The following is an 18,903-nucleotide window of genomic DNA, read 5'->3' on the forward strand; positions in this document are numbered from 1 at the left end:
CTCATGAATACAAATACCACCAGAGCTTTAGGTAAAATGCTCATGGCACCAGAAAAGGCTTGAATGATCATCTTCTCCAGGTAGAAGAGAGGTAAGCAGGGACAAAGCCAGTCCTCCGTTCACATAGGCAAAAGACACGAGGGCGAGCTCCACCCAGTAGGGTAGACTCTGAAGCTGACTCTGAAAAGTCATTCAGAGTAGCTGTATGAGGGCTGGAGGTTCCCCCCCCGCCCTTTCCTTTCTTTCTCACACATACACACCTTTAAACCCCTGTAATCACAGCACTGAAAGGTGGGAACATTAGTTCAAATCCCTAGCCTTAATTACTTTGCTTGATAGAGAGCAGGAACCTGAAACTAAAGCCCCCACTCATCAGGAGGGTGCTTGAACCATCAGAAAATAGAATGATTTTTTTCTGTCTCACTGACCATTAAATAGCTCACAAATTAGCGAAGGATCACTCAAGCACTCACACAGATCATTCTATATTAAGGACATTCAGACTTCTTAGCCCAACAAACCACATACCAAATAGTTCTCTAAAAGCAACAGATCCTCTCTTTCATCTTAACTTCTTTCTCCTACTAAACATCTGCGTCATTCTATTTTCATACCGATCGCTATCTGAAAACTATTTGTTTTTACTTCCTGAGAACAGTTTGCCATTATAGGATGAGCAATATCCAGATAGCCAGAGGATGGATCTGTAGTTGAATTGCTCAGGGCAGGTATGGCTCGCCAGGCACATTTCAGTACCCCTTGCCCAGCAGCTGGGCTCTCTCCAAGTTTAAAGGCAAGCACAGGAGGGAACTGAACCTAAACCTCCACAAGCCRTGGAAACACTATAGTCAGATAATAACAGACAAGGGAACCTAAAACACACAAAGCTAAGCATGTATTCAGCAACAGGCAGAAGACCCTGATGTTACACTGAAGAATTTAGCAGTTGAATGAGCAAAAACCCCTCAAAACAAAAATTCCACATATCGTAATCTGTAATGGTTTAAAATTAATGAGGTTTTAAAAATAAAATTAGTTTACATTTTGCTTCAGACCTACTTTAACTAATCTGCTGTATTGTAAAATAAGCAAATATATTAAGTTTATCAAAATACAGAACAAACAAAATTAAAAGTTTGTTATCAACTCAAAGGATTTAAGCAGCAACTCTATCACATTACAAAAATAGGCCACGGTTCTAGAAAAAAAAATTTACCTATTTCTAGCTTACAAATATGACCTAACTACAGAACATCTCATAGGGCTCCTTCACAAAGGGTTTTGTGAATACTTTTACAAAATACTTTCCTTATTAGGCCATAAAGCAAGAAGCCAGACTGAAAGCTYCTTATATTAATAATTTGCTCTTTCATACTAGATTAAATGGTGAATAACAACCAGTTTCAGTGAAGTTACAATGGTATAAGTCAAGAACGAGCACATAATTTAGTGCTATACAGGTAACTAGGAGTTAATGAAAGTAACGGAACTGGAGGTGATCTTTTGATATACCTGGTGAACACTTAAGACTGCAAATGAATACTACTTTTTTCAAGCCAGAACAGAGGAGTTATGGTCAGTTCTGTGGCCTGTAAATAAAGAAGAAAACTGCTTAAAAAATAACAAAGAGATGCTCTTTGCTGTTTATYGGTAGTTTYCAGGCTTTAATTTTCTCTTAAAAGMACATATTCTTGTATAACCTACTGAATATAAACTTGTTTTTCATTTACCTTTCCCAGACCTTCTAGAAATATTTCATGGACCCAGCGGGATCTCCAGAACACTGCAACAGATCAAGTCAAAAAAACTGGGAAATACTCTCTGTAGCACTTGTACCTCTCAAGGACACTTGCTGTAAGACTACACAGACTCCATTACAAGGAAAAAGTGGGCAAATTAAGAGAAGGCACAGCAATACTTCCTCCCGTACACTTGTGAAAGTACCTACAGAAGCAGATGTTTCAAATGTCCCTCTTGCAAACATGAGGACAAACCTTGACTGTAACAGTGTTCAAAACTTACCTGAGACCTCACAAACAGCACTCAGCAGCACTGGGGATCCCAGATGCAGAGGAAACAGCTGGAGTTCAGATTTCTTCAGGAGACAGCTGGAGATTTCCCAATAAAAGTCAATGCAGCTTTCGATCTCAACTTTTCTGCTGTTCCAGCTGCACGTTGTGGATCCCTGGGGAACGTACTGCCTGAGCAACTCGTGGTAGCATGGTTTCATGCRGTAGTGTATATGGCTGGTTTGTTTCTTATTTTCATGAGATTAAATTACATGTTGAATTTTACTTTGGTTAACATGATAGGTCAAGAAGTAGAATTATGAAGAAAAGATTCAAATATGCTAATAATATGGAAAAAGAATAAACTTCAGCCTTTGAATACTTTAGTTTCAAAGAAAAGTATAAAAGCCTTTGGGATTGCGGCAGTCACAAAAAAAAAAAAAAAGAAAAAGAAAAAGAAAGAAAGAAAAAACAAGGAAAGAGAGAGCCAGACAGCAGACAGGTACACACACTACAGCAAAAAAGTTAAATGCTTCAGCCCAGGCTGTTTGGGAAAACATGCGACATAGGTAGAGCAGAACTCAGCTCCACGGTCTTAGCGCATTCTCATTGGCTCCACTGCTTTTGCTTCGAAGTTTAAAAAATGGTTTAAAAAAAGTAATGTCATATAGAGTAAGTACACTTTCTTACACTTATACTAATATATGGAAATACCGTATATTCTATATATARTCTCATTTGTCAACAGTTTGTAAATCAGTTTTTTTAAGTAAGAACATCAGCCATTAATTGTTTTAAACTTAACAAGTGAACACGCAAGCAGGAAATATGATACATAAACAGGAACAACGTCTTTAACACAGCATTTAGTAAATACACTAGTCAAAGCCTGGTCAGTCTGATGGTAACTATGATCAACAGTTCTAAACACAACTGTTGTCTCGTACAACTTACGTATACCCAACGATGCTTGAATTCTTTGCTCCTGGGCAACAGAAAACATCTTTTTCACTACCTTTTAGCAGCAAGTCAAGTCTTTATTCCAGTTTCCTTCCTCTCCAACTTTTGGAGGTGCAAAAACTTATTGCAATTTTTGCTTGTACATTGCTCTCAAGACTGAAAACGCTTGCTTCCAGATCCCACTTGTGTGCCAGGAATATTCAGATATATCCCCTCCTTATTCCACTTTAGCATTAGTAAATGGACACAAAGCAGACTTATCTACAATATCTGACCTCTATTTGGTCCACTTTTGCTATTTCATTCAGCATAGGAACTTGAGAAGGAAGAGTATACCTTTTAGACCTTACAGGGGCTGTACTGGAACCCAAACAGGGAAAAAAACTATTCACAGCGAAAGACTAGTTTGTTCCCTCCCTTCTGCAGGCCAGCTCTAAGATGGAGTTTTATTCCCTGATGCACTGGTACAAATCCCGTTCCAATTCACGAGACATGTGAAATCCTATGCAGGGTGGAAAATTTGTGTACCGACTGTGTTACCAGAGTCAAAGCACTGGAGAAGGGAGAAGGAGTAGAAGAGACAGACAAACGTTGAGAGAAAGTGTGTAAAGTGGTATTATGTTATTAAAACATCACATCAGAAATAAACAGAATGTAAACCAAAAAAAAGGTTTTAACCAGATTTAACTTTTTTTTTTCTTTAAGTTTCAAATTGACCCAAAGCAAAAACTTACATTACAAAGGAAGAACAAAATACAGTATGATATTGATAACAGAGTTGCGTGGAAGCGAGATTTGTGGGCAGGTTGTAAATTGCTCTTGTCGCAATTGCATTCTAGGCTCTGGACAGATTTTACTGAGAGAGTTGGGATCCAAAATTATTCATCTAGTCCGGGTCCACCCTGGTGACAYGCTACATATTCTCTTTGCTTCAGGGCACGCGTCCGACAAGTCTGTCCAGATGTGGTCTCCTAYTATTGCCAACTAGAGCCAGAAAACTAAATTTTCCACATGATCCCAAGGAAGTCAGAGTTATTCCAAGCATGGGTGATAATGAATTTAAAAAAAATCCCAAAAAACAAAAAACACTCAAGAGCTTTTCAAACTAACAAGTATTATCTATAATGTAAATAGTTTAGAAATATGGTAATTAAATAATCTAAAAAACACTCTTACTCTGCTGTACATTTATAAACATAAATATTTACAAAAACTTTCTGCTTTGTTTTAAAGGATGAGGTTTGCAGTTTGTTAATGATCAGAGTCTTTTACTCATATTGTTTCTTTGGTGTATTTGCCAATTTTTAAGGTTTATTACAAGTATCCAACTGTGAATTTTAAGGTAATGGAACTAGGCTACATAACAAATTTATATTATGCACTTATCATTCTACATTCTCGTCCAAACAAAAAAAAGTTCAGTTTGTTTTCCAAAGTATTTGTGCACGATTTTTAAAACAAAGAAAACGACCAAATTCCCCATTACTGAAGTTCGGGTAGGATTAATGATGAATAYGCTCTTGCACTTCACTCCCTCGAGCACGCGGGTAACTCAGAACAGCCAACAGTTCAGAGCTACACGCGTGCTGTAGTGCTTTGCTGAATCAAGGTTGGAGAAACCAACTACAAGAGATGGTTTAGCTTCGTAAGAAAGGATGAGGGCTTCCCCCCGCCTTAGGGAAGGGAAAAGAGGACGGGATAAAAATGAATTTAAAAGAACAGCGTTTTACTGGCCTGAAATCTGTGTGTGCTCCCTTTAGATGTCAGTCACTCAAAAGAAATATCCAAAAAACAAACCTCAAACAATAAATAATGGAATTACACTTTTCTTCGTTAAATAGTATTTTTGTTACCAACAAGGTCTTCCATAATTTTCTTCAGTCACAGCAACAGACAGAACAAATAATTTTCCTTAATATAGGTTGCAACTAAAATATACTCTAGATTACCTTAGAAAATATTACTGTAAAAATTCAGTGGGGAAGGACATTGGTTTAGACCAACTTACAAATGTAGTGAACAATAAGGATTAAAAAAAAAAAAAAAAAAAAAAAAAAAAAAAAAACCCACAATGTTAAGGTTCTGATTTCATTTCACCAAACTGAAGACTCAGGCTTAAAACTTGCCAGTCAATTCTTCACTTTTGTCATCATGCCTCAGTACTGTCGAGGTTCAAAGATCTTAAAGGTTGATCCTTCCTGCTTCTACAAAAGCTGACAGATACCATCAGGCACGCACGCTCTCACACACCCTACCCACGCTCTGTTTGCTGCCTCTACGGTGCCACCACCGCACGYACAGTCTGGAGGAAGCACTGTAGAGACGGGCGCTCTGCTGCCCAGGGGTGGCCAACGCACGGGCTGTACAGCGTTAGGAGCGGACGTATTGGCTTCCTACGTGCTGCTGTGACATTAACTTCTGGTCCCTGCTGAAGCAGGCAGGACTTGAACCAATATGGGTTGGAAATAAAAAGGTTCAACATCCCATTACCAATCCTCTGAGCCATAAATCTCCAAAATCACTATTGTTTGGAAACCTGATGCRACGTCAGGCACTATAGGAAGAGCGAATCCTCCTTGCTTGCCACAGCTCCAGTGCATCCATTATTCGTGGTAAGATTTGTGTTTGAGGAACTGCAATATAGGGTTGTAAAAAATTAAAAGGAACTAGGAAAGTTAAATAATATGAGTATTCTTGCTTCCCCTTTTCATATTCTAATATTAAATATTTTGAAAGTGACAGTGTTAAAACTAAAAGTCACTACTATTCCTTTCATCTCTCCACTGCCATTGATACAATTGGTACAAAAGCACTCTTGATACTAGAGAGGCTCTTTACGAGCCAGCAGGATGGCAAAACAAATGTAGAAGACACTGGCAAGAACCTTATGATCAATCAACAATTCCTTAAGAATTAGGAGAATGAAACAATTGCAGATTTTTGCCCACTCTTTTTTATGGCAAGAGTAGTGTTTTTATCATTGCAAACAAAACTCTTTAACAGGTCTTTTTAATACCTATTACGAAAAACACATTTAGTAGCCAAATTCCGGTACTGCTTGCAGTTGCTGCTTTCAGATTAATAGAAAGCCACTTAATGTTTACAAAACTTAAAATTTTAATAGGAATGGGACTTTTCTTGTTAGTGCACATAAAAGATGCAAATTAGTAAGTTACATGCACTTCCCACCCTTTGAGCTGAAGCAAATTGAACTTTTGCAGGAAAAAAATSATCACTGCCTTTAAAGTAAAAGGGGTTAGGCCAATTTCTTTTTTTCTTTCTTTTTCTTTCTATTTTCTTTTTTTTTCTTTAAATGGACACAATTTATCCCAGAACCCGTAGATAAATTTCAACTGAAAGTGAAATAAAGCAGGTTATACATTCATGAAATTTGGGGATTAATAATGAACAGCAATTGCTGCATCATTATAGCAATATCATATCAACACTACAGTGAGGCAGCAGTTCCTATTCTTACAAATAATGTACTCAGACTAAATGAGGAATAGTGTGTGTGGGGAAAATCACACATAAAGGGAAAATACATCAGAAAGATTATTGCACAGGAGGCACTGCATGAGAAACAAAACACATTGGCTTCAAAAATCCAGATTTGTGTACTCTTAAGTTAATGTAAAAAATACAAAGGCTATGCCTCTGTGTAGTGTACTGTCACTGTTAAAAACAGACTTACAAACAGCCACCCATTTTACAGGGAATGTCAGGAAAGCAGAGGGCCCGAATTTTATCAGCATCCAAACTACAGTAATTTGGAAGAGAATAATACAGAAAGAGTCAATGCTTACACCTATGAATTGAATAGGTTACCTGAATCTTTTTTAAATTTCCAAATGATATTTCAGTGGTACTTCAGGACATGCTGATTACCAACTCTACCCTCTATCCTGCAAAAACATACAGCCAGGCAGAGACTTACAGCTACAAGTCTCAACACGCAACATGGCCCTGAAGATCTTCCTATAGGTATCCTTTTGTAGGACCGGTGCCTTGGTTTCCAAACTTTCAGTTTAATAATTGCTCAGCATGTCAATTCGAACCAATCACTTCCCTTGAAAGGCTATTTTCCACCTCCACTGCAAGTCTGCACACTTAATTTGAAAACAAACAGAAAAACCAACAGCAATTTTTAAAATGTAATATTGTATAGAAAGCTTGGACCTTGTAAACTTGGACCAAGAAACCAAAAATTAAGACCTTCTAGCATGTGGTATAAAAAACCCAAGGAAGTGTATACCTGCCTTCTGACTTCACAGAAAAATCAGAACTTGCATAGGATATACTTTGTGCAAGGCAACAAGCCTCTTAAGTATCTGGAATATAACTAATCTTGCTCAGAGTTCTTCTCTTCATGGATATCAGATATCATCAAATTTGTGTTTTAAGTAGTCTTTCATGACCTTGGCAATGGGTAGTTCATCAAGTAGTTTTAGGTTTTGAAGGCCTATACACTGACGAATTTTAATTCGGCATAGATCTTGCAAGTTTCTGGGCTGTCCTGAAAAGACAAAAGGAACACACAAAAGTAAAATGATCACATTTAAAACATAATTCAAGAGAGCATCTACTTATTCAAATCACAGATGTTTTTTGCTTTCTTGGAGGAAGAGGGCAAGGGCACAGGCAGAGGAAAGGGAAAAATTAAAAAAATCAGGTACAACTTAGTAACTTAATAACCAACAATAATTCAAAAAAATCAAGTGATGAATCCTAAAAATGTTGACACTTATATGCAAAGAATTTTACTAACATCAGTGTAAAGTGACATTACGCATGTAAGGAGTTATGTTCATTACATTCACAGGAGGAAGCAACACGTATTTTCCTATCCCTTTATCACCTTGTGAGAAAAAACAAACTCAGCCTTGCCTTTTAAAGCATTAAGGCAAAAATTTCTACAATCAATTGTAAGAGGAATAGGCGGTGTCCCTTGAGAGCAAGGCTCACCAGAGTCATCTGAGGATCACATGGCAGAGTTAAAGATTACGTTAATTTTTTCTTTCCCTGTCCCCTCTTTCTAATGAAAAAACCAGGACTCTGGATGCAGCCACAACCTTGTCGAACTCGAGAAATTCTGGCAAGCGTTTCTCAAAATAACTAGGCCCCTTTCAAGCTCTTGAAGAGGAAACTGTTAAGAAGCCAAACACTTTCAAAAATGGTCCCCCATGCAACATAGCATAATAAAGGCTAATCTAGCCTCGTCTCAAAAAGCAGCCAGTAATGGATCCCAAGGAAGGAAGAGGGGAAAAAGAAAGAAAAAAAGAGAAGGAAAAACAAAACCCTCACGAACAACAGATATTGAGAAATYCTGTCTCAATACACCCCCCTTGCTTTCAGCACCAGCAGCTTTGGGCCTCCCTAGGCCAGCGATTGCATGCAGATCAATGTCTTTAATGGCATGTCCTCMGCAAATCTGCCCGATGGTCTTTGCACCCATTCATACTTTCAGTATCCAAAACATCCTGTGGCAACAAATTTCACAATATAATGAGGCGTTGGCTGGAAAACTACCAAGTATCAGTATTTATTTTAGATCTCCTTCCTGATGGCTTCACCRAGTGCCTCGCATTCTTCTGAGTTACGAGGCCTAATTAATAACCGTTCTCATGCCAGTCACGGCTTTACAGACCTTTACAGTGTTCTCCTTCTGCCACTCACGCCTGGTACCTCTTTTCAAAGCTGAAGCTTCAGTCTATCTAATCTCATCCTATGGAAGCCACTCCAAAAGTGGGACCAAGCTAGCTGCCTGCCTTCAAGCACGAGGTACCGTAGGATACCTCATCCTACGGTATCTCTACGAAGGCGACACTGATAACACACGGCGCGTACGCTACTCAGTATTTTGATCACTGACTTACATGTGTCAAGGTCTAAACCTGAAAAATGGGCCTGAACAGTCACGTCRCCAGGTGACTGCGCGAGCGGAAACGACACGATGAACGATGCAGGCGCTTTGGCTGGTATCAATATAACCCGTGTCTGACGGACCACGTTGCTGCAATCGATTATCTGTGCAATTAAAGGCAAAAGACAGCGCTTGCTTTTGCAAAGGAAGGCACAGAGATTTTACTGAGCTGACTGTTCAAATCCAGCACTTTCTTGAAAAAGGTGGGCGAAACACACGTAAATTTAAGTAACTCAGGCGGCCGCTTCCAGCGCGATTTCCCGAGCTGCAACAGCGAACGGCTTCGCCGCCGCGCACAGGGTTCACGGCGAGGAGCCCGGCGCTCTCGGCGCGGCGGGCGGCAGAGCGACGAGGGGAGGGCTGCCCGCGGCGCCCGGCCCCGGCGAGCCGCCCCGCCGGCTCCGAGCTGCCCGCGGGAAGCCGCTGCCCTTCTACCACCGAAGGCGACGGCGACACGACGAGTTGATTAGGCGATCCTGGTTAGGGCGAAGAGATTACGAAATTGCTTCCTGTTTTCTACTTTGGGCGCTGGGTCGTGGTTTCAGATGCCCTCTATRCTGAGTTCCCTTTTTCCCTTGTGTGGGTTTTCCTACAGAAATGGATGGACAGACCTGTATAYACTTGCATTTATCCTGAACACTATAATTATCTGCAGTAAGTTGGCAAAGGTAACGCATGAGATTAGATTTGAAACTAAACAGCACGAAAAAYTGAGTTTCCTTCGTATCAGCTTATAATACTTTGATAATATTTAATCACTAGAGTATCTAAATGTCAAATTCTTTTAAAATATATTCTTCCGCCATGCTATTGTGACTTTGAATACTGATGATAAATTACTTAGTCCACTGCTGTTTTTTTCTTACCAAAATTGTTTCACGGGAAGGAATGAACCTTTACAGTTCAGAAGTTTCAGTTCAAGTCTCAGCTGCAGAACAGAGCAGCTACAGCTACCATTTCTTTTGGTAAGAAATCAAACAGAGGAATCTTATGATGACAAAGAAATAGTTCTGACACTTCCAAATGTGAATGGAAACAAGGTTCATAGGGAAACACCTTTTTAAAGGTAATTGCAAATGACAGCGTTAGAGGTTACAGAGGACTATAAATCTGCATGTATATTTTATGTACTAGAATACACCGTAACACAGCTATGAGGCAATGATTTCTGGTTTCACAAATGAATGCCTTTCAATTAACAGCCTATGTTTTGTGTGGGAGTAAAATAGAACAAACAACTTAAAATACCCAGAAGAAATTGGTCATCGGTTAATTCAAAAAGACCCGATCATCAAAKGTATGACATTTTCCCCTGATAAGCCTAAAAATATTTCCTGGGAATGTGCTAACAATGGACATTTCCAATGTTAAGCACCAGTTGCTACATCTAGTGGCTGTTAGTGTCTTAGGTCATGCCTTGCAAATTCCAGGGTTATTAATGCATTTGTGATTTATTAGAAACGGTGTCTAGAGCACTTACTCATTCTTGGTTGCATCTGAATGAAAAAGAAAAAAAAATGAAGGATTACAGACCAATGTCAGTGAACCTTAGTTTGGCAAATGAAAAATGTTATTAGTAACTTGGCAAAGTAAGCCAAGTTAAATGATGAATAAAGTTCTGTCTAAAAACGATTAGGAAGTAACAACTTTGGGTTATATCCTGCATCACAAGTTTGGAAAGGTGTTTAAGCAAATAAGCTACAGAAGAAAGAAATTTAAAAAAAGAAAATAAAGCACAAAAGGCAAGATTGACCAGATTACCACCATTGTGCAACATGGCAACATAAAAATAGTTCTAGTACTGAACACCTTTAAAAAAAATGTCTTATCTAATATCAAAGGGACACCCAAATTACTGCAAAGCTCTTATTCTGGAGCAGTTAGTTTACTGTCAGATTTTTATATAACTCTASTTACTAATACAACAGCAAATACTTGCAGTTGCTGTAAGGCTGCAGGCTAGCTAACGTGTTCACATGAACAAGTTAGATGTTTTAGTATATTTATTTTGCAAGCTTTATAGCAATAATCAAAAGAATTAGAAGTACTAATTACAGGAACAGAAAAGGAGATCTCTATATTTCATTTTTGTCTTCCACAGCTTTGGCATGTGCCATAATGGCAAGCATAAAGCCCCACCAAAACACTTTTTGCATAGTTTCCCAAACGTGACAGAAAAGTTTCTTCCTTACAGAAGAAATTATTGGAGGRAAAAAAAATTATAAAATAAAGAGGACTATTGCTTTTCAATTTTATTCTCCCTACAAGCAGCAGACTTAAATATTTATGAAAACTAACATTTTCCTAACAGTTCTTCAACTGATCACAAAACAATTTCCCAGACTTCTTTCCTTAAATAATCTTAAATAATTTAAAGCAATTATTTCCTTAAAAAACAAAGTAAACTTTTCACCTATTATTTTTAACAGATTGGCCTTCTCTGCTAAAACAAGGAGAAATATGTGTTTTAACCGCAAGAAATTGTTACAGTTAACCTTGCATTTCCATTCACTACTTTATCCCTTCCCCTTTTTCAATTTTAAGAGTTTCTGCGATCTTATTTGGCAGTTTGTTGTTCTACCGCAAAGACAGACAGGCTGTTTCAAGCAGAGCTAGTCTCTGTTTAAGCCCCAGGTTCAGTTTCAGAAGTTAGAAGCCACGGTACTGTTCATTATATCCTACAATAATTTACTAGGCTCAATTTTAATATAGTTAAAAAAAAAAAGCCTCAGTTTAAATAGAGCACAAAATTTCACTAACATCTGTACGCATTAGTTACACGAGTTGGGAAGGGACAAGGTAAACAGTAAGCTTTAAAGCTCTTAAGAAAAAAAAAGAAAGAAAGAAAGAAAAGAAAAAAGAAATCACAGAGTAAAATATTCCTGATTTTTGCTGTAGAACATTGCAGTAATTTATTTCCAGTCATCCTACAMAATAAACCAGCCAAGTTTTTCTTTTAAAATGTGCACGTAAGAGCTGTAAAGGCAGGAACACTGACAGCTTTGTAGAGGGGACGCTTACAAAACAAGGCAAGTCCAGTTTGCACAGAACGGGATCACTGCGAGTTTTTATTTTTGTGAATGCCGTACCACTACATTTCATCTCCGCTGAACACTAATTAGATGGATGCAACTGGAATCTCCCTCTGGCATATTATTTATTCATCAGGAGCGCAGTCTTTAGGAGATTTTTTTTCCTACTGATCAAGATCTGAGGAAATCACGTCTCAGGCTTCAGGCCAAACAGACTGATGAGAACCGAGGGGAATACTCGGTGCAAAAGGATATGCCGTTCAGAGCATTTTCGATTAAAACTTGAAAAACACTAGGCTTCTTTAACAAACGCTAATAATTCTTGCCACGCATTTGTGTCGTTTGCACTTACCAGAGACCTTTTGGATGGAACACGCCGTTTTTCTACACAGGGCACACTACTGAACAGGGACACGCGCACGTGGGAATACTCGCACAACTCCTCCACGGGCACGATCCCCAAGAGCACCGCACTCGAGCTCACCCAACAAGTTTATCTTTAAGGATCATTAAGGCCTAATATTAGAGCTAGTCCCTCTGCAAACGAAGATGCTTAAGGATGGCCTCACCCTGCCTAAGGAGAAGGGATCCAAATCAGCGGGGGAAACCCCCAACCGCTGTCTTCCACCAGGAGACACGAGGACATCTGCACAAGTAAAGAAATCATGAACTAACCKGTTCTGCTACCCAAGAGAAAGCGTAAGAGCAACTAGAATTAATGCATTTGTAGGCTGTTAGATAATCCTCTCCCCAGTGTTTTCTTCCACCTACTTAAAAAAAAAATCTTATAAAAGCTAWCAAGCAGTGTCATTGGATTCACATGAACAGGCAACTTCTGAAAAAGTTATAAAATAAAAAAAAGAAATGTCAGTTTTACATTTGGGAAGCTGCCCACAGTTTTCTTTGCAATATTAACACATTTCTTTAGAAACAGCTTACAGCGGTATTTCTTAAATTGAGCTTCTGATTCCTCTGGGAATTGTGAAAAGCTGAAAACAGCATCAAGAAACCATTTAGTACCTTCTTTTCAGCTACAAAGGAAACTTAAAAATAGAAGTTTTGTGGAACATGAAAAACAACTGAAACCAGGCTGACTTACAGCTGGCGACAGCTCAGTTCCTCCAGAGCATGGGCATAAATGTTTCCTCTGCAGCTAACTATGAATCCAGTTTAATTCTAGAACCATGAGGGAACTGAGCTGCTGCCAGCAACCGAAGTTAGTTAAGAATTTGCTGGTTTTGGGGGTAAAAAGGGTCACGGAGACGAGAGACGTTCAAGAAGGGGTTGTAACCTCACACGCACACACGATGTAAAGRATTAACTTATCGACTGGAAATTCGGAAAGCCGACAGCACGGGCTAACGTGCCGCGAAACACGCGGAGGCCGTTACGCGACCCAGCAGGGTCCTGCCGGAAGGCTGCAAGCTCCGGGGCCGCCGCSGCGCCGGACTGCAGCGCGACTCGGGCGCGACTCAGCCGCACGCCGACCGGGCCGCTTCGAAGGCGGCCGCTTCTCCTACCATACSAGCTGTTTTCACAGTTCTGGCTTAATTTTGTGTTCAGTATGCTTCTGCTAGAATACTTCAAATTGTTCTTCATTGCTCTTCGAAAAAATAATTCTCCGGAATTTAACTCTTCAATTTCCATTTCTGGCACAGAAAATATGCACCAACAAGGAGTGGTTTTTGGGCTGAAAATTTACATACGGAAAAGCAGAATGCCAGTAAAGCACAACGTTGGGTATAATAGGTGTATTCGGCAAGAAAATTAAGATCTAAGTGTGATAAACTACATGCCTGATTCAGATTTTAATATTTCGCAACTTATCTATAAATTTGGTCTCCGTTGAATTCACACAGCAGTTTCAGAGAGAGCTTCAATAGCATAATGCTTACCTACTTTTACGAGATAGGTAGTAAAGTGGCTGAACTGGTAGGCAGATGTAAAGAAAGGCTTAAGTCACATTGTGTTACACTACTTTCACACTGTAACAGAGTACAGCCCAAACGTGTAAATAGTGCCTTTCACCTGGGGGGAACACCATACCTGACATACAATAATATAAAATTTATTTTACATAGGCCTCTTGAAGTGAYTATTCTACACATCTAGAAAAAGGATTCAACACAGTCAGCTGCAGTTTGCTTTGCTAGCTACCTTTAAGCATCACATTCRGTTTAGCCAGGCAATTCTGACTCAGTCACAGTCAGACAAGCTTTGAAAGTTATCTTCCCTTTTTCTTGAAAGAAAAGAATCGGGAAGTCAGTTCCCTAAACAGAGAATTCGAACCAACTTATTTTGTAAGGTATCAAAAACTACACTGGTCTTTAAAAAAACAGTTACCTGAAATCAGCAGAAAGTAATCATGATTTAACCAACATTTGTGCATCACTGATTGAGATAAAATGAAATTTATAAAATAACTGTTTTTCACTAATTCCCTGCATACCACTGGATRACAAAGCAGATCACATTTATCAGTGCAATATTTCCAGCAGCACCAAAGGAAACAATCAAAACTTCTAATTCCAGTAAATTTCTTCTATAATATAGTATAGTATAGCAAATATGAAGACACTGTTTTCTCAGTAATTATCCAGAGTGAATTAAACAGATTGCTACATATTTTGTTATGACATTTCTGTATTCTTAAACTATTCTTAAACTTTTTAAAATGCTCTTCCAGKAAAGAAATCCTAGTGAAAAGTTATCCTTATTTAGCACAAACAACAAGACAAAGAAAGTGTATGTGTTTMCATACTGGACTTTTGTCTATTTTTTTCTGCACTTTGATAGTACTTTATAAATGTTCTAAACATAAATTAAAATCTCTTGTCAAAGCCAATGATTTGCCCCATGGAAAATACAAAACTGAATGCAGATGAAATATCTGCATTTCATTTACCTACTCATTTGGTGACCTTCAGATCTCATTCCAGATCTATAGTTAGTTGTCTCTGATGCCTGCTAACATGCACGCCGTATTACACTACCGTGGCCATATCCATTTACTTTGTTATCTGCCTCTGCACAGAGGAGCACCTTGCACAGCCAGTTACATGCTCTCTTCTCAGCTAAGTTACCTGAACAGTGATTAAATTAAATGAAGCTATGGGGAGGGATTCAAGGGTTCAAGATTCTTCAAKATCACAATTGGATTTTTAATATGTTAAAGTTTTTAAATTTAAAGTATTTTCCTAATACTTAACATTTTTACTACCTACAATATCTCTTTATTATTATAATAGTCTCAAATCCTGTTTAAACTCAACTTAAACCATTCCATCCAGGACTGTAATCATAAATACAATTCTTTAGACATATTAATTACCAAACAAAGTATATGTGTGAGTGTYATGTATATATAAATATATTCACACATATACGTGCATCTGTATTTTAATTTTATATTAATTTATTCCTAGCTTAACTCACTCACACCCCAGAAGAGGCAAGTCTACATCCCGTGTCTTAAGCCTCTGACAGCCCAGGCAGCAAGTGAATTGCCGCTGCTTCTTTGCACGACTGAAATGTCACACGRAAGGGCTCCAAAATGACTCTTCATTAGACGATTTCAGCTACTGCAGTGGTTATCAATACGTGTCTTTTGAGTGGGAAAGCATAAGCCATATCACATGAAAGGGAAAAGGAAGATGATTAATAAAATCATTAAGCATTTATCTTCAATATTGCTATTTCATGGAGAAACAGTACTCATTTTTTGTGTTGGGGGGGAGGCRGATGAGAGCGACTGCCTCGCACTGAGTCAACAGCAGACTCACGATTAAAAATTTCCAACTTCATGCTTTAATACTGAGAGGCAGCTACACACTAACTTCATTCCTTTCCCTCGGAGTCAAAGAACAAAATCTCAAACGTGCCAATCTTCTTACAGACTTACGGAGTCAGTATTAAGCATTTCTGAGAGTTTGGTTTCTTGCCTGTTCTGAAGAACGTGGGACTTGRCTAAGATTGCGGTTATTGCCCATTACAGCATCTACCAGGGAGTCAAATGCTTTAAAGCAAAACACTCCCTATATGCTGGCTTTTGTGGACTTGAAACTGTACAAATACGTTATTTGAGGATAAAAATAACAGCAACTTTATCTTACATATTTAGACTGCTAAATATTCTCTCTTTTACCTGAAACACATAACTGCTTTCTTTTGAGTATGTATCAGTTTGATACCTTTCCTAACTTACATAYGTTAAGCCTAAAAAAATGAAAATACTGCAAGTAAATACTGGTTTCTGTTTTACTATCAAAGATACCTTTTCTAAGCTCTGAATGCGTATACAAAAACTTACAGCTACAGATTTCTACATTAAGCATTTARGCTAACGCTCAAATAAACAAAGTAAAAACTCCCTTTCTAGCCSTAAAACCAGGGCACTGTTACCAACCACAAGAGATAATTCCAGTGCGACAACCRCTAGAAAAGTGTTGTAAAAGTTTTTTCAGTAAATACACGTTGCAATAGACTCAGAAATATCTTTCTCCCCTAGAGCGCCACAGTATAAGATTTCAAAGCTCCTCTGCATATCATCTGAGCTAGCTGGGAACTCCGCTATGAGAATTCCAGCCGATTCTTCCCTCGTGTCCTTTCTCCTACATTGTCTTATTGGAAAGATTAATTATGAAAACAGTGGAAGACAGTAYTTGGAGATTTATACTAAGGGCAGGCTGTTTATAGCTGTTGTAAATTGTATATGAATATTAATTTTGCTCAGAATCGCAAAGCAAAAGTGTTTTTGTCAGCGTTAGACATTCCTCCTTTCCCACTTCTCCCTCCTTTCACACACAGAAATATAAGCCTTCGGCACAAAATCAGGACAGTTCCAAGATTATAATACGGGCCACAAATTTAATCTACAAAAGAAGTTTCTGTAGATCTAGCAGAATTTACTTATTACTTCAGTGAAATCATAACTTTAAACCCTTAAAATACGGAATCCATGATCTAAAAATAAGTTAGAATACCAACTTTCTGAATTAGTCTTTAGATACTGCAGAAAATCTCTGAAGCAATCTAACTCTTCAGCTTTACAGRTAAGTTTTAAGACCGAAATATTAAAGTCTTGATATTAGATCATTGACCAATAACCTTGACTTTGCTATTATATATGAAGCTCTCAAAAGAAAAGTGGGAAGAAATATGTTTGAATAAGAAGGTGTAGGGGAAATTATATAAAACCAATTAGTTGCTTGTATTTCCTACTGTTTCCCCTGTTAAAAAATTCTCTTTGGATTTCAGATATATGCAGAAATAACAACACAAGGCAGGAAGACAAGAATCAAATTCCAAATACTTATTTGTGTCAGCTACTGCCAGATCTCAGTCCGTCCCTCCACCCCCCTTCATTAAATTTCACTTTCTTTGTAGAATATATAGGGTACTTACCACATTAAAAAAAACAGTAATAATAATAAAAAAGGATGGGGGAAGAGGGGAAGCACGTACCAAATACCCTGTTCTTTTCTAAAATTCAAAGATAATTCTAGTTGGATGATACATTATCAGGCCAGTTTAATATGCCTGAATTAGCAAACTCCTAACTGCTAATCAACAAGTCCTAAATGCTTTGAGTAATACTATAACTATGAAGCACTTTATTATAGTATTGCATATTGAAAGAGTAGAAAAAAAAACTTTCAGTAGTCCTAATATAGCAGAAAGTGACAATCAAAACTGAACATTAACAGCCTATATTCCCCCAGCTGTTTAAATATCAGAAGTAAAGACAAGTTCAACTCTCTCTCGTATCAGAGATATAAACAAAAATAAAATCAAAGCTACACAGCCTATGAACCCACAACAAGTTGTGCAAATAAAAAATGCCCATTTTGTTGTGTGGATTGAGGGGAAAGAAGGTGAGAATGTGGGAGTATATAAAGCAGCAAAAGGTCTTTTTTGCTCTAGTCAGAGTGCCAGACGAAATAGCCACCAACTGCAAAGTACTGGCATGGCACTAACAAGGAAAAGACCCTTAAACCACCCCCCCCCCAACACCACAAACTYTTGTGCTAGGACTATTAATAAAACTAGATTTTACACTCCATTTTTTTTGTTTAAATGACTGCTTTCTGTAGATATTTAAACAAAACAAATTTAAACGAGATATACTTAACATTAGCACCTTTGCTGAGCAGGATAGCAAGAGATTCCCGGTATCACTATCCCTTCGCTTTCCCAGTAACTTTCTAGTGCATTTAAAAAGCCTCAAGGGGCAAAGAGAAAACATTTTTTCTGGGACTAAGCTCAAAGAAGGCTTTAAGAGGACATTGTGTCCTGTGATTAACTTTTCTTACATACATACTTGTCACTTCTTGTAAGAAATCCAGACAGGGTCGGCTACTTCCAGAAATACTTATTGAAACAGCCAGTGGGGTTTGTCCTTCATAGTTCCTTGTGTTAGTGTCTGCTCCATAATTATACAACATTTGTGCACAAAGCACATCATCTCTAAGAGCAGACAAGTGTAAGGGCGTCTGTCCATCTTCCAAGCGACCCAAGTTTGTATCCGCCCCTCTCTGAAGGAACATTCGGCAGTAAGAGTGATTGCTTTTGATCACAGCGTATCGTAACAGGAAACCATTTTGAATGTCGATGTTGGCATTATGATCCAGAAGGATTTTCACGCAGCTTGACCTCTCTCGGATAATGGCCAGCTGAAGCGGTGTAGTACCTTTATCACTGAGCGGATCAACCTCAGCCTTGAACTCCAACAGGAGCCTGACAAATGAGTCTCTGCCGTAGTGAGCTGCTACATGGAGGGGAGTCCAACCATCGTTGCTTTTCGCATTAATAATGTCACTTCTATATTCAGACTCCAACATCAAGCGCGCAATCCTTGCTCGGCCATGCATGGCTGCGTAATGCAAAGCAGTGAAGCCTCCAATTAAGTCCTTAACAGTGGGATCAGCTAAAGTTAAGATGAAATAAATAATTAAAAAAAATTAGAAGACATTACTGTAAT

The 18,903-nt window shown here is 38.4% G+C and overlaps 1 protein-coding gene across 2 annotated transcripts in view; it reads right to left on the minus strand.

The window, feature by feature from the left end:
- Positions 1–3,636: 3,636 nt before the first annotated feature.
- The window catches only part of ASB7 (ankyrin repeat and SOCS box containing 7), a 31,703-nt gene continuing 16,436 nt past the window's right edge, over positions 3,637–18,903 (minus strand). For both annotated transcript variants that reach the window (XM_085308598.1, XM_085308596.1), the window contains 2 exons: positions 18,244–18,849; positions 3,637–7,485 (listed from right to left, as the gene is read on the minus strand). In XM_085308598.1, the coding sequence (XP_085164724.1) occupies positions 7,346–7,485; positions 18,244–18,849 (746 nt within the window). In that variant the 3' untranslated portion in view covers positions 3,637–7,345. The remainder of the gene's footprint in view (positions 7,486–18,243; positions 18,850–18,903) is intronic.

This window comes from Rhea americana, unplaced genomic scaffold (assembly GCF_003343005.1).
Source record: "Rhea americana isolate MKP2758 unplaced genomic scaffold, rheAme1 scaffold_28, whole genome shotgun sequence".
NCBI classification, from domain to species: Eukaryota; Metazoa; Chordata; class Aves; order Rheiformes; family Rheidae; genus Rhea; species Rhea americana.